The sequence below is a fragment of the Thalassophryne amazonica genome, chromosome 3 (assembly GCF_902500255.1).
Source record: "Thalassophryne amazonica chromosome 3, fThaAma1.1, whole genome shotgun sequence".
NCBI lineage: Eukaryota > Metazoa > Chordata > Actinopteri > Batrachoidiformes > Batrachoididae > Thalassophryne > Thalassophryne amazonica.
The window spans coordinates 47,000,514-47,026,032 of record NC_047105.1 but is presented as its reverse complement, the minus strand read 5'-3'; the positions used below and the strand labels follow the sequence as shown (position 1 = coordinate 47,026,032).

The 25,519-nt window shown below is 39.0% G+C and overlaps 2 protein-coding genes across 3 annotated transcripts in view; both read right to left on the bottom strand.

Annotated features, from left to right (window-relative positions):
• The window catches only part of iars1 (isoleucyl-tRNA synthetase 1), a 147,308-nt gene that overhangs the window by 84,711 nt on the left and 37,078 nt on the right, over positions 1-25,519 (bottom strand). For both annotated transcript variants that reach the window (XM_034166180.1, XM_034166181.1), the window contains exons 9-13: positions 25,159-25,219; positions 24,815-24,910; positions 21,296-21,418; positions 7,306-7,397; positions 6,012-6,110 (exon numbers count right to left, since the gene is read on the bottom strand). In XM_034166180.1, coding sequence (XP_034022071.1) covers positions 6,012-6,110; positions 7,306-7,397; positions 21,296-21,418; positions 24,815-24,910; positions 25,159-25,219 — 471 coding nt within the window. The remainder of the gene's footprint in view (positions 1-6,011; positions 6,111-7,305; positions 7,398-21,295; positions 21,419-24,814; positions 24,911-25,158; positions 25,220-25,519) is intronic.
• On the bottom strand, positions 14,815-16,601 carry LOC117506653 (desmin-like). Its single transcript, XM_034166182.1, has one exon. It carries the CDS (start codon positions 16,522-16,524, stop codon positions 15,388-15,390), a length of 1,137 nt encoding a protein of 378 aa, XP_034022073.1. The 5' UTR covers positions 16,525-16,601; the 3' UTR covers positions 14,815-15,387.

Here is a 25,519-nt window from a genome sequence, read left to right as displayed (position 1 = left end):
AACAGATTGTCACTAAATATTAATAAGACAAATTTCATATTGTTTAATGATAGAGCGAAAGAAAATAATGTGTCATTACAAATAGATGGAATGGATATACAAAGGGTAAAAGAAATGAAATTTTTAGGAGTCATGATTGATGAAGATCTTACATGGAAGTCACACATAAATTACATAAAAGGAAAAATAGCGAAAGCCATTGCTGTTTTGCATAAAGTAAAATATTCATTAAATAGTTATGGTTTATTAACATTGTACAATTCATTGATTGTCCCATATTTAACTTACTGTGTAGAAATCTGGGGATCAACATATACAACCTATATACAACCTTTATTTATTTTGCAGAAAAGAGCTTTAAAAGTGATTAGTAACAGTGGTTTTAGAGATCCATCTAATCCATTGTTTATTAAGTATAGGGTACTTAAATTTCATGATTTAGTTGATTTGAAAATATTACAAACGATGTACCAAGTTAATAAAAATACTTTACCAACAAACATTCAAAATATGTTTGAAAAAAGAGTAAGTAGTTATAAATTGAAAGGAATAGAAGTCTTTAAAAAACCAAGATTTAGAACCAAAGTAAAGGAAAGGAGTATTGCAGTAAATGGTGTCAAATTATGGAACAATCTTAATAAAGAAATTAAAGAATTAAGGTCACTTAAATTATTTAAAAAACATATTAAATTAGATGTATTAAGTAAGTATGAAACTATGAAGTAAGTCAGTGGGCTGCAAGAAAGTCAAAAAAAAAAAGTAAACTGTTAATAATGTTTGGAGTGTCTTAAGTTTAAATATAACCTGTCAGTGATGTAATCTATTAATTAATGGTCATAATTATGAAATGGGTCAGTGGTATGTGACAAGTTAAAGAAATGCAATCTGTTAAACAATGTTGACTATGATGCTGTATATTGAAAGATTGTATTGTTAAAAGGGGCAGAAATCATAAGACTTGTTCTTCTTTCTGCTCCTTTTCATTCTGGTATTGTGGTGCTTTTGTTTTTTGCTTTTCTGTTTTTCTTTTAAATGAATGAAATAAATATTAAAAGAAAGAAAAAGAAAAGAATAAAAACTTTGTCGAAGTCTTCCAATAAAAACAGCTGCTCCTGCCTGCGCAGCCTGTGACACATGAAAGTTTTATTTTACAGATGAAAGCTTTCATGTTTCCTATGTTTGCACAAATAAGCCGCAAAGACGGCGTGAGAGTGACGAGTCTCTCGTTCCCTCACACACACACACACACACACACACACACACACACACACACACACACACACACACACACACACACACACACACACACACACACACACACACACAGAGAGAGAGAAGGAAAAGTGTGAACAGCAGACGCTATACACTGTAAAAAAGCAGCAAAGCAATTTCAATCAACCATCATCTTCATCACACAGCCTCAGTGAAAAAAGTGTGAAAAACTGATTCAGAAAGTTTTTCATCCAGGATTTCATCATGAAAAGAGCAGATTTACTTCTTTACTTCTTGCAGAACTATTTATTTTTTCCATTTTCTTTTTATTATTGTTGTTTATGCATCAATGACCCCAGATCAAATTACTTGTATGTGAGAACTTACTTTGCAATAAATTTTATTCTGATTTGACAATCAGATCAGTCCAGGTTTAGCTCTTCTTCAAACAAGACAATTAGGGGTTATATTGTTTTTATAAAGTATGCAATCCCACTCAGAAATGTTAAAAAGAAAAAACTAAACTGTCAACATGACAGAAAAACTCTGCCTGTCTTACTGGATTAAAGGTACAGTGTGTCATTTTTGAAGAGGAGAGCAAACCAGTGAAAATGACTCAACGCGCGCCGCCTCGGGTGATAATTGCCAACAGCATCGCTATACTAAAAATTTCTGGGAGAACCCTGTATATACATACTAGCGTGTTGCCATAGGCTCTAGATTTGGTAATGTTTATAAAATAGGTAAGCTGACATTTTTCAAGGGTGGCCATAAATTGTGCTAAGTTTCTATAGTCAGTTGGAATGGTGTGACAGTCCATAAAGTAGTTAGCAACATCCATTGTTTAGTGTTGTTAGATAATATCCGTAGCTTCTTCAAAAATATTAGTCCTATCAATGTTCCATTTTCACAGCGTTCATCCTCGACCCACAATACATAAGCATACCAAATGTCAAATGTCAGAAGACCAGTTTGTCTCTGATCAAAGATGCATGCACACACATTGGTGTAAGCAGGTGCTTTTAATTTGACAAAAAAAAGATAGTGGCTGAAGACATTAAAAACCATTCCACATTTCACTCATGACACCAACATGACACTTAAGTTGCTCTTACCATGAGTGAGTTAACTAAACTGACTCAACCAATTGAACTACAAAAACACAATAAATCAATAACACTAACAATACTGTTAAACTAAATGAACAACAATAACAACAATTAAAACCTCAAAACCCTGAACTCCCGGTGCATTGCAGCACAATGTCCATTGTTTACTGGTTCGCTAAAATTGCTAATTTCTCCAAAAATATTAGTCCAATCAACTTTCTGTTTTTGCAGCATTTATCCTTGACCCAAAATACATAAACATACCAAATGGTAAATGTCAGCTCTCCCCCATTTTGTGTGGTAGTTGCCATACATATGCACACACACATCAACAACATGGCTATTATCATGTAGATTCCATTAAATGGCGCAGTTCCTCCATGGCTGGACAGGATGCACGGGCACCATGATCCTTTGGAAGTGCTCTAATAAAAGTTCAGTTTAATCCATAATGTAGGGTATCAGTTAAAGCTCACAAACCCAGGCCATAACGTTACTCTTGAGTAGGGATGGGTATCGAGAACCGGTTCCTTTCGGGTATCGTTAAGAAATGATTCGATCCACCGACATCAATAAGCTTTGTACTTAACGATTCTGTTATCGGTCCTTCAGAGTGGCCGTTGTTTTGGCGGGTGTTTGTCAGGAAAATGATCATTTCTCTACATTGATTACAGACCCTGCAGCGGGTCCTTAATCAACTTTTCAGCAGCGCGGCTTTGCTTTGAACCTTGAACCAATCGAAACGTGGTTCGCAGATTGAAGCAATGCTTCAGTCGATTCCTTCATTTATTCTTTCTTTTTTTCGCTTAATTTTCCCCCGCTAAAACCCTAAAGAGCATACGTCTGTGAGTATTTACCTTTTCTATGTTAAACCGACCTGTTATGGTCTTCTGAAACAGTTGATAGATGTATTTTATAACTTAAAAACAGGAGCGATGCTAACGCATTAGCATGTCTATGGCATTTTCAATGTTAAAAGTTAGCATTAAGCAGTTTCAGCCGTCATCACGTTCGGGTGCATCTGTTTTCAAATTGTAATATTCCTTAAATTTATTTTTGCTTATATATTAATAATCTAATGATTATTATATACAATTTTAGAGAAAGAGACAAAAAGAACCTGAATAGAAACACAACAAAAAATATATAATAGCAACTAACATAAATAAATAAATACATACATATAGAAATAAATAAATGTTTCCTGTGAACACCTAGTGGCTCTCACACCTCCATTTCATCCCTGTCTTATTTAAGTTTAATGACAGTTTGTTTCGGTCAAACCATATTTTCAGTTTGTTAATTTCTTCAGTGATTTCCTCCAGAACTATCTGCCAAACTACAAACTTCTGCATCCTAGTAAGAGCAGAATACTACTGGAATGAATTTGAATAAGGAAAGTTGTATTTTTTTTTCTCACCTAAATGGATTCAGCACTCACTCCAGTTTATTGTCTGGAATAGTCCCAGATTGCATTTCAGAGATTCTAGAATTCAAACATTTTCATGCAGGTGGTGTTGGGGGTAATTTTGGGTTTCAGCTTTTTTTGTTTTTCACCACTTTGATCCCTGAATATGAGTTGTGATTCACGTTTGTGCGGATTAAAGTTAGTAACTGGGACTCCTGTCTTTTTGCGAGAAAGAAACGAGAATCATCCTCCGTTCTGTTCACACAGCTCCAAACGTTGCGCGGCTCTCTGACAAGTCAAGATAGAATGATAGAATCCAGTCTGAATTAATAACTTCAAAGCGAAACACAGTTTTGTTTATTTTTATTTATGTCCAGAGATCAAGGATACAGTGACCAATTTTATATTTATTTACTTTAAGACTCAGTGAAATGCATAGAAAACCTGTAAAGCCTACTTTTAGTACAAAATTCACAAGGTATCGATAAGGAATCAGATCGATAAGCAGAATCGATAATGGCATCGATATCGATAAAACCTTATCAATACCCATCCCTACTCTTGAGTCTTAAAATTTTTGAGCGGCACAAAAAGCATTCAGCAAGAAAAATTTTAAAAAGTGCCCAGGGCCAATTTTTTTTGACTAAGTCCGTTTTTAGAGCAGTCAACGGATCTGTAAGCCAATAAATCCAATAAATATGGCCTTACTGCATTGTGCAGTTTTTCTGCTTCCATTTGGAGATAATCATGTCGAATTAAGCCAACAGTAGTACCCCATAAATAAAAACTTTAAAACTAGTGTATACATATGTGCATGTTTCCGTGCATGTCTGTTTCGTCACCTTCCTAGTGGCTAGTCATTCATCTCAGCTTGACAGCCCCATTACCAGATGCAGCTACTGTGGCTCAGAAAAGACCACTGGGAGCACAGAGGGAAACATCCCTCTATAAAGCCATCACACTCATGTTCGCCAGTACTCCACATCATGCCACTGCAATTAGTATTATGTGTTCTGGGAAATATCTATCCCACATGCATTATAATGAAAGCATTCTCATCCTGTTTAAGGGCAACCAAGGTGCTGTCACTCTGGTCAGCTTTCTCCCTCTGACCATCATCATACCTACAACAGTATGACAGCTAAGAAGAAATATCTGTCCACCACATTCATATGAACACTTCAGTTTGAGGAGACAGGCAGGCTAAGTGCATGTGCTTGCTGTCTAATATTTAGTTTGAGTGTTCAGAGTGAAGAACGCAGACCACAAAATTCTGTTACTATTCTTGGATGAAGGAAACAAACAAAGTTAAGAAATTAAAAAGAAAAAAAAAAAAAGAAAAAAAAAAAAGAAATTCACTGGCATGAACGACACAGTCAGGGCAGGTTTAGGATCTTTGGCAGGTGAGGTACATTACGCATTGACCACCTTGTGAAACACCATTAAGTCTCAAGGTGAGACTACACAAGCAGACCTGCAGTCCATCTTCACCTGAACCAGTAAGTGGGTTCCAAAGGAATAAGACACCTGCATGCTACATCATGCTCAGTAAAAGTTGTCATTCTAGAGGTACCTGGATAATCTCTCTCCCACACTCACGACACTGAATATATTACTAGCTATTGTATTTTAGCCAGTTGCTTCAGGAAGCAACAAGTTTGTGGTCGAAATTCAAAAACTAGGGACGCACATAGAGACTGTAGTGACGGAGGAGTCTCTTGCCTCTTCCAACAAAAATATGATTAATCCTCCTTGACAACTGACAGCCTGTCACAGTTACTTCCTAATCTCTCAACACACTACAGCATAAAGCAAACCAGACCAAAAATAGGTGTACTCACCTACTATGAGCCTACTGGCCAGTTAATTGTTTTTTTTTGTTGTTTTTTTTTAAACAGACTTCAGAGGTCATGTCATTCAGTTTTAAGCTAGACCAATGTTTATTTCTGGTGGCTGGAGTGTTATTCCCACTACCAACCCAAAAAGAAGCCCTCTCCAGGCTTGAGGATCAACTATGGTCTCGCATGCAGTTCAAATATCCTGACATGTCAAATTGTTTCACTATCATAGAAATGGGCATTTTCAAAATGTAACAAAAACACACCTGTGGCTACAACAAACAGCATGGGAGCAAGAAAAAAAAAAAAAAAGAGCCTTAATTGTCTTGGAACTACAAGAACTGGTTTGGACTATTTCAGCACATTTGTTTTGGCAGTATGTTCCTTTCTGTAAGGCGAAGCAGCGAAAACCAAGTTACTTTTTTCCTCCTGATCAATGCTTACCAGTAACATTTGCTGTTATTGTCCAATAGTTTCTCCACCATATGCTCAACTCTGACAAACCAGCTGGGGACTGCCTTGTAGATGAGTGGCGTGTCGGACCTGCGAGCACAACATTGTGAAACACAAGATTATGATGTGACGTAAACATAAGGCTGTACCATATACATACACAATCTACACATTCCATTTTCAAGACAAACTGCAATTCAAGAGGCAAGCAATTTAGAGAATTTTAACATCAAAATCCAATAAATCTATTATAACAGTGTATACAGCAAGCTCTCACAACAGAAAAGAATAACCCATCTTTTAATACTGTGCTAATTAATTTTATGGACCTACTGTGCATTTTGTTGCTGTTGATTAATTGTCAAAACAAGCTGGGCTGGTACAGCTGCTCAATATGAGCTGGCATTGTTGCAATGGCCAGAAAATGGAAGTTATCAATAGGAGATGGGATTTGTTTAAATACAAAACATATTCCAAAGCAGATGCTCTGAATTTGCATGCAGTTTATGAGAATGTTGATTTTACTTTCCCTCAATTTAAAAACTGGACACATTTGCATGTTTCTCCAATTGCTACTACCTGTTAGGTGTTATTAGTGCTGCAGTTCTGGAAGTGCCTCTTTGAGCTGTTTCAACTGTGACAGAGTTTTAAATTATACTTGAACGGTTAATAACACATGCAGCTTCTGTGTGAACCTGTGTCAGCTCATGGCTTAATCATTTCTGCATATTTATTGAGGTTAATTAATCCTACTGATGTCACGCGACAGCTGTTCCATGTAAGAGACTTATAAAGTCTGTGTAAAGTCAAAGTAAGCAGTAACATTGCGTAAGCGCATGTGTGTGCCTGTTCTATGACCCGAAGACGTATGTGCCCAAGTATGTGCTGAAACAATAGCAGGAGCTTTTAGACTTTCAGTGTCAACACCATAAAACTTTTTTGTTCATAAAGTATCTGAAAGAGCAGAAACAACCTCAAACAATTTAACAAAAAAATGTGTGGAACATCACAGCACTTTCACGTGATACTGCCAAGTGCATTACAGCGCCATACAGTTAAAATTAACTATGGAATAAGGGAAAAATATATGTATTGCATTATGCATTTTTAGAGCAATTATACTAGCTACATCCCAAAATACTGACATATGACATCATGACTGCGACAGTAAGAACCCACAGTAACAGACGGGCTCTTTCCTCAAAGTGCAACAGTTGAGACTGAATGCGTCACTATAATCCTGACGTTAAGATTCAAAAAAACATGTAGATCGTCTCCCTCTCACCTCCAGCAGAAGGGGTAGTTGTGTTTATAAGTGCTGCTGTTGACAAGGCGACCTTTCTCCTTCAGCCACTTTATGATATTCTTGTCGGCATCCTACAAATAGAACAAAGTATGATACTTTTTTTTAACAATTAATGCTTGGTAAAAGTTCCCCATTTACTTGAATCAACAGAGATGTAGAGAAGTGGATAAAGAAAAAAAATGAAAACCTTGCACTGTGCACAATTTCTCTAATTATAGCCACAAAAGCATATAACCTCTGGGTTGTCTGGGTGTCTTTCCTCACTCTTCTCCTTCTTGCACAGTTGGTTTATGAGTACTGCCTCCTCCAGACAGGTACTATACTGTTTGAATTTCTTAAAGTCTTACGCAATTTAAGTCCAAGACCTATTCAGTGACTTGGAAATGTTCATGTATCCATCCCCTGACTTGTCTGAAGAAAACTGGCAATAAAACTGATTATTTATGCATCATACCAACAGAAACTATTACTTGTGCAACCCATTATCTTGGCTTTGATATTTTTATTTAATTTCTATCAAGTTGTAGAGATTAGCTTTGAGTTTGAGGTTAAGGAGGATTATTTTAGAAATTTTAATATTGAGAAGCCTGAGTTACTTTTTGTATTTGAAGTGGCATAAACAAATTAAAATGTGTAAAATCCCAAATGGCTGAATACTTTTTCAAGCACTGTACAGTACGAGGTCTGTCAATAAAGTAACGGTCCTTTTTATTTTTTAAAAAACTATATGGATTTCATTCATATGTTTTTACGTCAGACATGCTTGAACCCTCGTGCGCATGCGTGAGTTTTTCCACGCCTGTCGGTGATGTCATTCGCCTGTGAGCACGCCTTGGGAAGGAGTGGTCCCGCCCCCTCGTCGGATTTTCATTGTCTGGAAATGGCGGAATAAAACTTTTTTCCATCAGAATTTTTTCAGAAGCTGTTAGAGACTGGCACCTGGAAACCATTCGAAAAATTTATCTGGCTTTCGGTGAAAATTTTACGGGCTTCACAGAGAGTAAGGACTGTTACTATAGCTTTAAGGACCCCTTTAAGGACGCTCGGCACGCCGCGCTCCGAGCTGCGACAACGCGGCACAAGCCACCGGACCACTTCTAAACGGATGGCTCTGTGGATAGGAGACCGTCGTGTGCACTTTCTCTGGTTATCACAAGAGCTGGACATCAGCCATTTTCCAGCAGATTTCACTTTTAACAAGAGATTTTGTCATGAAAAGCCGCGCGAAGGCTTCGCACGTAAAGACCAATTCGCTTTGGAAGCGAGACAAAGGAACACCTCTGTTTCGGCGTGTCAGAGGACAAGTTTGGACATGCCTATCTCGGCTTTCAATGCTTACCAGTCCAGTAAGCATCAGAGAAATTGTGGAGAGCTGGACATGTCCAAACTTGTCCTCTGACACGCCGAAACGGAGGTGTTCCGTTGTCTCTCTTCCAAAGCGAATCGGTCTGTACGCACGAAGCCTCCACGCGGCTTTCCATGACCAAATCTCTTGTTAAAAGTGAAATCTGCTGGAAAATGGCTGATGTCCAGCTCTTGTGATAACCAGAGAAAGAGCACACGACGGTCTCGTATCCACAGAGCCATCAGCTTAGAAATGGTCCGGTGGCTTGTGCTGCTGCGTCGTCGCAGCTCGGAGCGCGGCGCGCCGAGCGTCCTTAAAGCTGTAGTAACAGTCCTTATTCTCTGTGAAGCCCGTAAAATTTTCACCGAAAGCCAGATAAATTTTTAGAATGGTTTGCAGGTGCCAGTTTCTAACAGCTTCTGAAAAAATTCTGATGGAAAAAAAGTCCTTTTCATTCCGCCATTTCCAGACAATGAAAATCCGACGAGGGGGCGGGACCACTCCTTCCCAAGGCGTGCTCACTGGCGAATGACGTAATCGACAGGCGTGGAAAAACTCACGCATGCGCACGAGGGTTCAAGCATGTCTGATATAAAAACATATGAATGAAATCCATATAGTTTTTGGAAAAAATAAAAAAGGACCTTTACTTTATTGACAGACCTCGTAGTGTTCAGAATAATAGTAGTGCTATGTGACTAAAATGATTAATACAGGTTTTGAGTATATTTCTTATTGTTACATGGGAAACAAGGTACCAGTAGATTCAGTAGATTCTCACAAATCCAACAAGACCAAGCATTCATGATATGCACACTCTTAAGGCTATGAAATTGGGCTATTAGTAAAAAAAAAAGTAGAAAAGGGGGTGTTCACAATAATAGTGTGGCATTCAGTCAGTGAGTTCGTCAATTTTGTGGAACAAACAGGTGTGAATCAGGTGTCCCCTATTTAAGGATGAAGCCAGCACCTGTTGAACATGCTTTTCTCTTTGAAAGCCTGAGGAAAATGGGACGTTCAAGACATTGTTCAGAAGAACAGTGTAGTTTGATTAAAAAGTTGATTGGAAAGGGGAAAACCTATACGCAGGTGCAAACAATTATAGGCTGTTCATCTACAATGACCTCCAATGATTTAAAATGGACAAAAAAAAACAGAGACGCGTGGAAGAAAATGGAAAACCATCAAAATGGATAGAAGAATAACCAGAATGGCAAAGGCTCACCCATTGATCAACTCCAGGATTATCAAAGACAGTCTGGAGTTACCTGTAAGTGCTGTGACAGTTAGAAGATGCCCGTGTGAAGCTAATTTATTTGCAAGAATCCCCCGCAAAGTCCCTCTGTTAAATAAAAGACATGTGCAGAAGAGGTTACAATTTGCCAAAGAACACATCAACTGGCCTAAAGAGAAATGGAGGAATACTTTGTGGACTGATGAGAGTAAAATTGTTCTTTTTGGGTCCAAGGGCCGAAGACAGTTTGAGAGACGACCCCCAAACTATGAATTCAAGCCACAGTTCACAGTGAAGACAGTGAAGCATGGTGGTGCAAGCATCATGATATGGGCATGTTTCTCCTACTATGGTGTTGGGCCTATATATCGCATACCAGGTATCATGGATTAGTTTGGATATGTCAAAATACTTGAAGAGGTCATGTTGCCTTATGCTGAAGAGGATATGCCCTTGAAATGGGTGTTTCAACAAGACAATGACCCCACGCACACTAGTAAATGAGCAAAATCTTGGTTCCAAACCAACAAAATTAATGCCTTGCAGATGTGAAGAAATCATGAAAAACTGTGGTTATACAACTAAATACTAGTTTAGTGATTCACAGGATTGCTAAAAAAAAACAGTTTGAACATAACAGTTTTGAGTTTGTAGCGTCAACAGCAGATGCTACTATTATTGTGAACACCCCCTTTTCTACTTTTTTTTTTTACTACAACCCCTTGCAAAAATTATGGAATCACCGGCCTTGGAGGATGTTCATTCAGTGGTTTAATTTTGTAGAAAAAAAAGCAGATCACAGACATGACACAAAACTAAAGTCATTTCAAATGGCAACTTTCTGGCTTTAAGAAACACTATAAGAAATCAGGAAAAAAAATTGTGGCAGTCAGTAAAGGTTACTTTTTTAGACCAAGCAGAGGGAAAAAATATGGACTCACTCAATTCTGAGGAATAAATTATGGAATCACCCTGTAAATTTTCATCCCCAAAACTAACACCTGCATCAAATCAGATCTGCTCATTAGTCTGCATCTAAAAAGGAGTGATCACACCTTGGATAGCTGTTGCACCAAGTGGACTGACATGAATCATGGCTCCAACATGAGAGATGTCAATTGAAACAAAGGAGAGGATTATCAAACTCTTAAAAGAGGGTAAATCATCACGCAATGTTGCAAAAGATGTTGGTTGTTCACAGTCAGCTGTGTCTAAACTCTGGACCAAATTCAAACAACATGGGAAGGTTGTTAAAGGCAAACATACTGGTAGAACAAGAAGGACATCAAAGCGTCAAGACAGAAAACTTAAAGCAATATGTCTCAAAAATTGAAAATGCACAACAAAACAAATGAGGATCAAATGGGAGGAAACTGGAGTCACCTAAACAGAAAAAAACAAGGTTACAATGGGCTAAGGAAAAGCAATCGTGGACTGTGGATGACTGGATGAAAGTCATATTCAGTGATGAATCTCGAATCTGCATTGGGCAAGGTGATGATGCTGGAACTTTTGTTTGGTGCCGTTCCAATGATATTTATAAAGATGATTGCCTGAAGAGCACATGTAAATTTCCACAGTCATTGATGATATGGGGCTGCATGTCAGGTAAAGGCACTGGAGATGGCTGTCATTACATCATCAATAAATGCACAAGTTTATGTTGATATTTTGGACACTTTTCTTATCCCATCAATTGAAAGGATGTTTGGGGATGATGAAATCATTTTTCAAGATGATAATGCATCTTGCCATAGCGCAAAAACTGTGAAAACATTCCTTGCAAAAAGACACATAGGGTCAATGTCATGGCCTGCAAATAGTCTGCATCTTAATCCAATTGAAAATCTTTGGTGGAAGTTGAAGAAAATGGTCCATGACAAGGCTCCAACCTGCAAAGCTGATCTGGCAACAGCAATCAGAGAAAGTTGGAGCCAGATTGATGAAGAGTACTGTTTGTCACTCATTAAGTCCATGCCTTAGAGACTGCAAGCTGTTATAAAAGCCAGAGGCGGTGCAACAAAATACTAGTGATGTGTTGGAGCGTTCTTTTGTTTTTCATGATTCCATAATTTATTCCTCAGAATCAAGTGAGTCCATATTTTTTTCCCTCTGCTTGGTCTAAAAAAGTAACCGTTACTGACTGCCACAATTTTTTTTCCTGATTTCTTAGTGTTTCTTAAAGCCAGAAAGCTGCCATTTGAAATGACTTTAGTTTTGTGTCATGTCTGTGATCTGCTTTTTTTCTACAAAATTAAACAACTGAATGAACATCCTCCGAGGCCGGTGATTCCATAATTTTTGCCAGGGGTTGTAATAGCCCAATTTCATAGCCTTAAGAGTGTGCATATCATGAATGCTTGGTCTTGCTGGATTTGTGAGAATCTACTGAATCTACTGGTACCTTGTTTCCCAGGTAACAATAAGAAATATACTCAAAACTTGGATTAATCTTTTTAGTCACATAGCACTACTATTATTCTGAACACCACTGTATATGTTAGCTCATGAATCTGTGTAGGCTCTCAGTTGTCCAGGTGGTTTCCATAGTAGAGAAGCTTGAATCTTTGACTGGACTGAGTTGCTTGACGTGAGGACGTTTCGCTTCAAATCACAGAAGCTTCCTCAGCTAAAATTCTTGCTCTGGTAGTCTGACTTCTGTCTTGACTCTTGTAGAGAAGAATAAACCAGAAGCCAACCAGTTTCAACTGTTTTACAAAGAATGCAGTGTCAAGGAAGCATTCTTTGTAAAACAGTTGAAACCCAGCCTTAACAGGGGGGCGGGTCTCAGACACGCTTTGTCCCATGTTTACAATGGGGTACTCAGGTCAAAGCAGTTTCAGTCTTTTGTTCATGGTAATGAGTCATTCACGTCATCAGGAGAGTCGTCAAGGGAGCCATCAGTGGAGGCTTCCATCCCATCATTAGGAGAGTGCTAACTAGAGCACAATAGGTGCTAATTAGAGCTATTGTTTAGTCACTAGCCTATAGCAGTCGGCCTCTCGGTAGGAGGGGTCTGGTTAGGTTAAAAACTCCAGCTTTTGTTGGCTTCTGGTTTATTCTTCTCTACAAGAGTCAAGACAGAAGTCAGACTACCAGAGCAAGAATTTTAGCTTAAGAAGCTTCTGTGATTTGAAGCGAAACGTCCTCACGTCAAGCAACCCAGTCCAGTGGAAGATTCAAGCTTCTCTACTTAGCTCATGAAATGATACACCCCACTTAAAACTGGTTGTCTGCATGTATTATATATTGGTGCTTGTAAATCTTTTGCGATGAAATGCCTGATTAAAGAAACTGGTCAATTTGTGTTCATGTAACTGAAAAGTATGAGGCACATTATCTACCTTTGAAGATGTTTGAATTATTTTCCTCACATACTTCTTCACATGGTGTGCTACCTTTGTGTGACATTTCATCGACATCCATAAAGCGGTTTCAGAGACGTTACACTTACAAAGTCAATATGAGATTACATCCATTAAAGGTAAAATTGCACCTCCTCTTGAAGACGTCACACCAGAGTTATTTTCTGCATATGATGTGCTGCCACTGCTTAATCCACCACGCTCACCTCTGAAATTTTTGTTTGCAAGGAATATATTCCTTTAGGAATAACGTTTCTATCTCAAACCAAGATTTTTTAATTTTCAGAAATTGTGGCTGAACTGTCAAATTCAGTGGCTTACACATTTCTCTATTTTGCTTTTCACTTTGCGTTACTGTAAGATTACTTGTCATCTTCGGTGGCTCATGTTTACTATAAACTGAGGAGAACAATTTAGAGCTTTAGGCATATTACATTGTATGATTTCAAGTATTTTTCCAGATATATTCATGCCATATTAGCACATTTTGTATTGATGTCATGTCATCACCATTTAGAAAAGGTAGGTACGTTAAGACTTTCCCATTGTGAAGTGCCTTGGGGCAACTTACATTGTGATAAATAAATTTTACCGAATCAAAACTCTTGCTGAAAAACTATTCTAAATGACACATTACTGCATCAATACAATAGTTTTCCTACAGACACTATGTAATGTTTAGCCTAAAATCTGCACTCTCTTAATATTACAAAAATGCTACTTAAATATTATGCAAGTGAAGAACACAATAAAGGAACTTCAGACTTTAAAACAAATTGGAACTACTTCAGTTACTGAAGTGGATTTTGCAAGTGCACTAACAGACCAGTACTTTCTACCAACTACCTCCAAAAGACCCATGCTACAACAGAGATATTTGTTCATAAATCCTCAAATAAATAAATAAATACAAAGTTTATTCACAACCAAGGTCACATTCTCCCCATGCAACCATTGTAAATATCACCACACAGGTGGAGAGAAAATTGCCCATTTTATCATCCAGCCCCTAGTTGATGCCAGTGAATCCAATATGCAATCAGCCCTGTGCCTTATCATGCAGTGATTCATTTTGCTCTAACAAAGCCCATTGTGAAATTCACCAGGCGCTGATAAATATGACTTCCAGCATGGTGCTCACATGCACATAGTTGGTTGCAACCTCTTTACAGAATGGGATTTTTTTAAACATTTCCTCAGCCAGCATTAAGTTTTCTAACGTTTTGACCTATAAAACTGTACTGATCTAAAGGCTCATAGAAACTTTGCCTGCAGGCCATGAAGAAAATCCTGCACCAGGCCAAATATGCATCAAAGGTTACAATGTTTGTGCCAAAATGCATACTTAATCAGCAGTTCACAGCTGAAATATAATAAATTCTCTCTTTTGTTTAATGCCATAGTTAAACAAACTAAAGCAACCTACAGCTGGATTTAAACAAGAGCTTTCTGTGGCAGAAAAGACATACAAATGCGTATGAAAACACAATGAAGACAATTCACAGTTGAGGGGGTGAAAAAAAAAAAACGGTACATTATTTTGCATGCATCCACTTCAATCTTTATTGAATCATTTTCCAGCTTTGTCAGTGTAAATGTTGAAGAGTGTCCCATAAAACATCAGTTTATTCAGCTTTGTTTGAATTATATCACAACTGAACAAAGAGTTTCACTGTGAAGGAGGGTGGAATCCCAAACCTGTGGTCAAGAAAAGCTGCGACTTTAAAAATGAGCAGCTACAGCAAAGTAAATGGAAAGGACAGAGTTGGCAAATGAAGACGATACCACAATGAGGGAAAGGAAATTTGGCATTTACACTGGAAGACAAGGGCTAAAGGAAGGGGTATGACTAAGGGCAAGTCACAAGAACCGGGTGGGAAAAAAAGAAAATTAATTATGATAAATTTAGACAGAGGGGTCTCTTAGCAAGGGACCATTGTTTGAAAAGTGTGTAAAGAAAGTGATGAAATTAAGTAAACAACATGAGTTATGAGGGTAAAACAGATTAAGAATCAAGAGTTTAAGTAAAATAAGCTCATCTCTAGATTTTACAATACTTTGCTGGTCTTCTCTGCGAGTGCTTTGGATTTGTGGCTCCCGGACATTCAGACATTTGCCTATGCAGCTTTGCTAATTCCAAGCCTGTGTTCTTCCCCTTCCAGCAGTTTCCTGTAGGTGGCAATCTCCGCATCGAGTTTAAGTTTAATGTGCAGCAGTTCCTGGTAGTCTTGAAGATACTTGGTCATCTCCAACTTGGTTTCGCAGAGCTGAGTCTCCAACTGAGCAATGACACCCTCTAGACCACCCACCTTATCCATGTGGGCTACCTCCATATCCTCCAGCTGTTGCTCCAGAGCCACATTTCGAGCCCTCAGCCCATCAATCTGGTTTTGCAGGTCTGTCACCTGGTTTTGAAAGGTTGTGATCTCCTCTTTCATAGTCTTCATCTGCTCCTCATGCTTACCAGCATGCTCTTTGAGGGTGTCAAACTTGCTCTTGTACCATTTCTCAGCTTCTTGGACATTCTGGGCCGCAACAGCCTCAATTTCTGAACGCATGTTACGCAGATAGGCAGCCAGATCAGGACGATCACCATCCAGCTCAGCGGTAATCTTTGAGTCCTCAATCTGCCTCAGGAGGTCAGCAACCTCTTCATCATGCAGCTTCTTTAGGAACTCTATCTCAGCCACTAGCTGCTCAATGCGCTTCTCCAGCTCAGCCTTCTGTAAGGTGGCATTGTCAACATCCTGGCGGAACTCCTTCAGGATTATCTCTGCCTCTTCCTTGAGTGTTAGTTCTTCCTCCACCTTTAGTCTCCATACTTCAATCTCTTCCTCAATGTAGCCCCGTTCAATATCAGCTGCTCCTTTCTCATTAGTCAAAGCCTCAATCAGCTCCCGCACCTCTTTAAATTTCAACTCATATTCTTCTGCAATCCCCGTGGGGCCTCCTTTGTAGCGGCTCTGCAGTGCGGCCAGCTCAGCTTGAAGAGTAACATTTCTCTGCTCGAGTGCCTGAACTTTCTCAATGTATCCTGCAAACTTAACATTGAGTTCCTGCATCTCTTCCTTCTCATTGGCATAGTGTGGGTGGAGCTCTGTGCCCAACTCGATGGCAGTGCCACGGAAACCAGAACGTCCCCGGCTGTCATATGAAGACCCACGACATCTGGATGGAGAGGGGCTCTGAACTCTTGCCCTGCCACCGGCCCCGCTAACCTGCAGGCTCTTCTGGGTGTAGGACGTGGCTCTCATCTTGTGTAAAATAGCGGGATTTGCTTACAGAAGAAGAGCTACACTCTTGGCTTTTCTTTTGCTAGCACAGGCTGTGACTGATACCCCGTCAGTTCAACGCAGTCTTTATGGGGCAATCAAAGAATGTCACACTTGGGTTTAACATATTAAAAAAAAAAAAAATCAGATTACGACAGACTATCAGAGGACTGTAACTCCGTGCTCATTATTAGCTCACGCTGCACCGTTAGTGACAAAGGCAGGCTGAGTAACACTCCCTGGGCCTTGTCACCCTAATGTGAAATAGTGAAGAGATCATGTATGACTGCTATTTTCCACTCAGTTCCCACTTAGAGTGGCCATGAAATTGGGTGTGGTGGGGAGGATGATGGCACACAGCACACTGATAAACAGAAATAATGTGCTACGGCAGCAGAGTATCCAGCTAAACCTCATAACACTGCTATGACATGAATTTCTTAACCTCTCTTCCCATCAATAAATGAATCATGCACAGGGCAGCAGATGAACATTTTATATTAATCAATCAATCTGAACTCAAACCTCTGCAAAATCTTAGCAAGATATAATCCGCAGTAGTACAATCCCAATTAAGTTGGGACATTGTGCGAAATGTAAATGAAAACAGAATGCAATGATTTCCTCTTTAACCTATATTCAATTGAATACACCACAAAGACAAGATATTTAATGTTCAAACTGATAAACTTTATTGTTTTTGTGCAAATATTTGCTCATTTTGAAATGGATGCATGCAACACATTTCAACAAAGCTGGGACGGGGCAACAAAAGACTGGGAAAGTTGATGAATGTTCAAAGAACACCTGTTTGGAACATTCTACAGGTGAACAGGTTCATTGGAAACATGTGAGTGTCATGATTGGGTATAAAAGGAGAGTCCCCAAATGTCTCAGCTGTTCACATGCAAAGATGGGGCGAGGATCACCACTTTGTGAACAACTGCGTGGAAAAAAATAGTCCAACAGTTTAAGAACAATGTTTCTCAAAGTTCAATTGCAAAGAATTTAGGGATTCCATCATCTACAGTCCATAATATAATCAGAAGATTGAGCGAATCTGGAGAACTTTCTACATGTAAGCGGCAAGGCCAAAAAACAACACTGAATGCTTGTGATCTTCGATACCTCAGGCGGCACTGCATTAAAAACCGACATCATTGTGTAAAGGATCTTACCGCGTGGGCTCAGTAACACTTCAGAAAACCATTGTCAGTTAACACAGTTCGTCGCTACATGTACAAGTGCAAGTTAAAACTCTACCATGCAAAGCGAAAGCCATACATCAACAACATCCAGAAACGCCGCCACCTTCTCTGGGCCCGAGCTCATTTGAAATGGACAGACGCAAAGTGTAAAAGTGTGCTGTGGTCTGATGAGTCCAAAATTCAAAATGTTTTTGGAAATCATGTATGCCGTGTCCTCCGGACAAAAGAGGAAAAAGAACATCCAGATTGTTACCAGTGCAAAGTTCAAAAGCTAGCATCTGTGATGGTATGGGGGTGTGTTAGTGCCCATGGCATGGGCAACTTACACATCTGTGATGGCACCATTAATGCTGAAAGGTACATCCAGGTTTTGGAGCAACACATGCTGCCATCCAAGCAACATCTTCTTCAGGGACGTCCTTGCTTATTTCAGCAAGACAATGCCAAACCACATTCTGCACATGTTACAACAGCATGGCTTCATAGTAAAACAGTGCGAGTACTAGACTGGCCTGCCTGCAGTCCAGACCTGTCGCCCATTGAAAATGTGTGGCACATTATGAAGCCCAAAATGCGACAACGGAGACCCTGGACTGTTGAACAACTGAAGTCATACATCAAGCAAGAATGGGAAAGAACTCCACCAACAAAACTTCAACAATTAGTGTCCTCAGTTCCGAAACGCTTATTGAGTGTTGTTAGAAGGAAAGGTGATGTTACACAGTGGTAAACATACCAATGTCCCAACTTTTTTGAAACGTGTGTAGGCATCCATTTCAAAATTAGCAAATATTTGCACAAAAACAATAAAGTTTAGCAGTTGAAACATTAAATATCTTGTCTCTGTGGTGTATTCAACTGAATATAAGTTGAAGAGGATTTGCAAATCATTGTATTGTGTTTTTACTTACATTTTACACAATGTCCCAACTTCATTGGAATTGGGGTTGTAAGTGTGATCGACCTCATAAATTTAACACATATTTAGGTCGGTCTGATCAAATACAGGCCTAATTTGGCATACTAATGTGAAACACCTGATTAAGTTTTTTTTTAATAGACCGTTTATTTTTTGCGTCATAAGTCATTTGCATTTGATCTGCTTTTCTATCACGTTTCTGAATAGATGTGTTAAAGTTTGACTAAAAATCCAAAAGGGGGCAATAAGCACCTGCAGAAAGTGTTGACGGTAGCAAGAAGAGGTAAAAGAAGGGAACAAGGAGGGAAAAAAAGACACAGATGAGCATGTGCAGGCAGCTAGCGAAAGCCACAAGGAGTAAAAGTTAAAAGTACTGGTTAAACAAAAAACGTGTTAAAGTTATCCAGAAGTTATCCTTTGACACGGTTGTTGACAAAGGATTAAGGAGGGTGAACATATTGATGTGTTTTATTTTGTTTTTTTTTGTATATTTCTCTAGTTATTTTTTCTTGGATCAATCTCAGAGAAAGGATGACACTGGAGTGAGCGTTTCTCCCAGACGGGGCACTGTCCATCACTGCAGCTGCGTGTGGAGGGGTTAAGGATTCAGTGCCAGAGCTCTGCCATTTTCGTCACCCAAAACTCATAAGATTTGACAAATCACAGAAACCATAAGAGACCCTAATTGAAAAGAAACTGCTACAGAAGGTCCCATACCAGGTACACCTGGACTGGAAAATACCCGACTTGACTAAACTGAACCTCAAATTCATATTGACAAACTGCCAGGCCAGCTTATACAACTTTTGGGACAAATAAATTTGTTTTAGAATCATTTTTGAACTTCTTTTCTTTTATCAGAGCTCTGGGGTCAATTGTTTCCTTATTTTTAAGAGACCTTTATCGTTATTTTAGTTTTTTTTTTGGGGGGGGGGGGGGGGGGGCATTTGCCAATTTAATTTTTTTGTTCTGTGTTAATAAATGTGCACTTGTTCTCTTAAGTGGTTGTCGTTTCACTTGGCATCCTCTTTACAGAGCCTAGAAGGAAAGTGGCATATTGCTGTTTTATCATGACAAGTAACTACAACAAGCAAGCATTACATCATGATCCACAAAGACCTTGCACTGTTCTCACAGCCACTACATTTCAGCAACCCACTCAAGAACAAAAGTAAAGCTGTGCCCGCTGCCTTCTCTGCCAGAACCGTAACAAACACCGCGTTTGCTTCAAATTTTTAACCACAATTTCCCCACAGGACAATTTTTAAGTTGTGCTCACTAAGATGACCCTGTTTAAAGATGTTTGAACACGACTGAAGCTGTTAAGACTACGGACACCCGTGAGTGGCCGCGTAATAAGGCCGATTTGGCAAATCAGGATGTAATTTTTGAACAGCTTGAAAATTTCACCCAAATTTCAAAACTGGTGCCAATGATGGCTGTAACCACTGCATATACCAAGTTTGTTAAAGACTGAGAAATGATGGATCAAGAAGTTACTGTGATGCTTCAAAACACATCAACAGTGATTTGCTGTTCAGGATGGAACAGGAAGGAACGGCGCTCTGTGGAACAGGGGTGTTAGATTTTTACTGTGCTGCTGTACACCAGTGCCACTCTGACCAAAAAAAAAAACAAAAAAAACTGCTGGATACCTGGTTGCCTTTTGTTCACAATTGGGGCAGTGTCACATACAGTAACAAAAAGCACAGCACAGAAGAAGCCCAGAAGAAGAAGGCAGGGATTCGCAGATAGATAGTATAGCATCTTATTTCTGTGTGATGGAAATATTTGCAGTTCAAGCCCACAGCAGATACAAAGCAAGGGTGCACATCAGTGCATTCAAAAACCCTCCGTGTCATTCAAGTTCCCATAAATATCTTCTTTGCTCGACTCCCCCCTAATCTATGAGACCTCCTCCACCACAGGAGTTAGACACAACAGACTGGGGACAACACAAGCCTTTTGACTCTGGCCATCAGCGGGTGCTGCAGTTGTCTGGCATTTAGGGATATAGGCTTAATTCTGCGACAACTATGATAATGGTATAGGAGTTCTTTGCCAATCAGCACCTGACGTACAGGTTAATAAATCAATGGCTAATTCACTGCGTCAGCCAGAAGGAATGCAGATAGCAGCGTTATGAAAGCAAAAACAAGACATTAACAAGCGCATAAATGGAGTTCACCAGTATGTACTAGTATGGCAGTATTTACAAATTTGGAAGCTGAATATGAAGCTCAAACCAGGGGATCAGTTTGGGTGGTATGCCATACACTGCTAGCACAGTTTTCAGAAAAAAGTACATTAGAATACTTAAGGTAACCTAGTGCATTTTTCTTTGCTACATTACACCCCAACATAGTGTGCCCAATATATAGAAACACAGCCACTCACGTTGAGGAACTGAATGAACCATTTTGAAAAGGTTCTCTCAAGAAAAAGAAGTGGAATAGAGGTTGATGTTTTCATGCAGTACAATCTACAATGCTGAAAGTTAAAACCAGCTTTAGAAATTGTTGTTGGCATTTTGCCCATGTATCATACTGGTGGCTGTTACCAGGGGTGAAAAGCCTGGAATATCTGATAAACCAATCTACATGTAAATGTCTGATGTGTCACTCACTTTGACATACTGTCCCGCAAAGTCAGTGACCTCTGAAGTGAAGCAGCCTGAGGCGTCCACAGGGCAGACAGGAGCCTGGTCCTTCTGGATGATGTTGTATTCCATGCACACTCTGTAATCATCCTACAATGGAAAATAATACAGTTCAAAGGCTATTTTCATTCATTTCAGTAATACTATAGTAATACTATAAAAATATTATTTCTACTAAATTCAACCTCATGTCACCTTTTTTTTTGACAAATTATTCCAAATAGAGGAATCTGCATATTATTAAAAACAAAAACAAGAAATTATTTGACCTCTTTAGGGAGAAAAGTTTACTAATTTGATGTAAAAGCTAAGCTTTAACTGCATACAAAATTATTAGTGCACCAGATAACTGAAACAATCCTGCAGATGGTGATAGAAGCAACAAATTCATGACAAATACTCCTTAGACATTACTCTTCTGAAAGAAAAAAAAGAAAAAAAAAACAAACAATTGGCCATTTGAATTTTCAATAGTCAGCCAGGTACGGGATTAATTGAAGAATTACACAGGGGTCAAAATTAAAAGATGCTCCAATCATGTTGAAAACTACACCACATTATTTGTCTGAGCATGAGCTGAGGGAAGCAAACACCAATGCTCTTGTCTCACACTGCAGAAAAACGTCCCGAGGACCCCAGGGCTCTCCAACCGAGAAGTCAAGATCTTCTGTGCATGGGATCAGGCCTATCCGGTGCTGCTTGGTCTCACGTCTCTTCCAGCAGCACCAGCCAGTTCCAGACTGAGACCCCCGGCTCATTCACCCCCACCTTGGCAACTCATTTCAATGAAACTCTCATCAAACATATGCTGCCAGACTATCTGTGACTGAATATTATAGCGCAGGGGTTTTCAAAGTGTAGGAGAGTGAACTCCCCCTCAGAGAACAAATGAATAGCTGCCCCCCCCCCCCCCCAACACAGATACACACAATTTCAATATCTTTGTGTGTTTCTTTTTATTCTTTTATACATGTTAAACGTGTTAAATATATTTATGTTTTTAAGGAACGGTCTATGCATTTACAGATTTTACAGCCTTTGTAAACATTTTAAACATATTTTTAAAGAACTTTCTATTCTTTCACACATTTTACACCCTTTTCAAACATTTTAAACGTGCTTTTAAAAAAACTTTCTATTCTTCTATTTTTATCTTGACATATTTTAAACATTGTTTTTTAACATTTAAACATCTGTGTTTTTAAATGTCTGACAAACATTTTAACATAAATGATATTAATGAAACTTTTATACATTTTTCATCTCTCATCTCACCTCTTGTTTAGTGTACGCAGTGTCTGGGTCTTTGACGCACACAGGCGGCTGATGCGGGGATGCGCTGTGGAGAGGAGCAAACGGAGACTGTCCTCTACTTTCCTTTTTTTGGTTGCCCCAAACACTGTCTTCTCACTGGTAGATTTATGGGCTAAAAATGTATCCATTTTGCTCCTGGCATGTTAGCTAACAATGTTTTCTTTTTCCTTATTTCCCCCCTTCTTTTTTTGTTGGTTAACAGTGTTTACAGTTATTTTTTTGAGCCCCCCCAGAGGGAGCACACCCCACAGTTTGAAAACCATTGTTATAAAGTTATTGGGTAAAAACGGCAAAAATAGTGACAAAGGTCAATTTCAGTTTGTACAGGGGTCGAAAGCTAAAGCTGATCCAATTTTGGTAAAACGTGGTGCAAATTATTAGTTGAGGTAATAGGATTAACAAATGGAATAGTTTTGACTGTGTTGAATGTTTGGTTTGCAAAGTAAAGGTCAAACAATGTTGACAACCACTGGATGCTATGACACGTGATACTGTATATCTTAACCCATAACATGATAACTAAGCATGACCCATGGTGCAAACTATTACTTTTTAAAACCCTATTAACTAACCAATAATTTGCATCACTTTTTACCCTAACTTTAACTTTTGACCACTGTACAAACTGAAACTGACCTTTGTCTCCATCCTAGCTGTTTTTACCCCATAACATTCAGTCACAGATAGTACAGACTATACCTTTTTGGAATCTTTGTGATCAAATAGTGTGGTTTCAACATGATTGGAGTATCTTTTAACTCTGACCCCTGTGTAATTCTTAAATTGACCCCTACCTGGCTGCCTACTGAAAATTTAAATGGCCAAGCATTTTTTTTTAAGTAATGTCTAAGGAGTATTTGTGCCAAATTAGGTGTTTTTAATCACCATTTGCAGGATTCCTCTGTAAATATTCTGTTATCTGCTGCACAATGTTTGTAAATCTGGATATTGTTTGCAGTGTAGAAAGACAGATGAATGCTTCAGCTATCCACGAAAGGCCCAAGTAATGTCAGGCTGCACATACATTTTCAATGCAAACATGCTGTAAAAAATAAATATTAAAGTGCCGCAATGGCACAGAACAAAAAGCACGTCCGTGTTGGAAACCATTCGGAAGATTCAGACGGCTTTCGGTGGCTTTTCAGTCGAGTGAGTATCCGAGAAATTGTGTAACAGCTGGGCATGTCACAACTTGTCCTGTGAGACTTCCAACACGGACGTGCTTTTTGTTGTGCGCCATTGCGGCTACACCCACAGGCGAATGACGCAACCGACAGGCGTGAAAAAACACACGCATGCGCACGAAGGTTCAAGCTTGGCTGATGCAAGCACACATGATTCAAAGCCATATAGTTTTTTTAAAAAAATAAAAAGGTCGGATAGTTTTCTAACAGACCTCGTGTATATATATATATATATATATATATATATATATATATATATATATATGGCCCATATTACTGAATATGTTTGAAAATGGTATTTCATATACATGAAATAGCCTTTCTATGGCTATTTGTGGACAATTTTCAGGTCACTGAAGCAGCTTAGTCACCATTTCTGACTCAGAAGATGCCATTCCTTTTGCACTATTGGCTATGAAAGAGAAGCATTTTAATATTTGTTTTGATTTATAAAATGTATGTATTTTGGAAATGTACCGAACAACAGCTTTCATTTGATATATTGCACTTGTATCTACTGTAATTTACATTTTTAGGTCTTGTTTCTCTGTCACAGAAATGTGTGGAGTCTGACACCCTCATCATCAAACTTGACCTAGTCCTTCAAGGGATGCATCCCTGCTGCAAATGCTACAATTCAACTGGTTTGTCCGTTTCTACTTTGCACACACTTTTTTATTGCACATTTTTATTGTGAATTATTTAGTGTTTAGTGTATATTTATATGTGCTCGTACAGACAGCACAGTTCAAACCGGAGTCAAATTCCTTGTATTCTTGTAGATACTTGATGAATAAAGGCTATTCTGATCCTGAAATGTGGTAAAACTGTCTGAAAGCTACGAAAACGTTATAGAGAGAACAGTGTTTCAGAAGGACAGACAGCACTTCTATGTCTCTCTGCCAGAGGGACGGGGGACAACAACAGCTATGCTAAAATGAGAGAAGAAAAGAACAAAAGCTTAGAAACACTGAATGACCACACTCACAGCTCCAAAATATGGTGCTTGATGGACCACTCCTGTGCCCTCTTCCTCCTTTACGTAGTTATCCATTACCACCTGGAATGCTCCTTTCTCCCCACACTGAAGGGAAACAAGAAAGAAGAGATTTAAACAAGAAAGATGACTTGTGAAGAAGAGAAAGAAGCTGGGGATAAGATCATAAAAGAAAGAAAGACCATAAAAGTTGAGAGAGAGAGAGACTGATAATGTTAACGCAGATTACAGTTTGTGGTGAGACGGGTAATTAAAGTGTAATATTGCCCTGCCTTGCTTTTGTGACAATTCCTAAAACTGTAACAAACCAGAGACAAGAACGCAAGTCTACAAACCTGAGCAAAGTATGGGAAAAGAGGCCTGTATTTTTTCCCCATCAGTGTTTTACCAGGAAACCTGAAACACAAAAGGTCATTTAAAAATTTTCAGTTCAGTTTCCATATATGTTCCACCTTCCCTGCAAAATACTTTACCAGCAAAACTGTTGAACAAAATTCAGGCAAACCCGTCAAACGGGAAACACAAAAAGCCAAACAGAAATCTTGATACAGTGCTGGGAAACTATGGCTCTCAGCACATCTTCAGAGCACAAAGACAGAGACCGCAAAACAATATCCAACTCCTCTGAAGGGGCAAATGTGCTTTTTTTTCCCCCAGTAGTGCCTCCTTACGGTGGTTTGCTAGAGACATCACCAT

What these genes read in the sequence shown, in the direction of transcription:
- LOC117506653 (XM_034166182.1), bottom strand. Translation starts at nt 16,524, where the DNA reads ATGAGAGCCACGTCCTACACCCAGAAGAGCCTGCAGGTTAGCGGGGCC.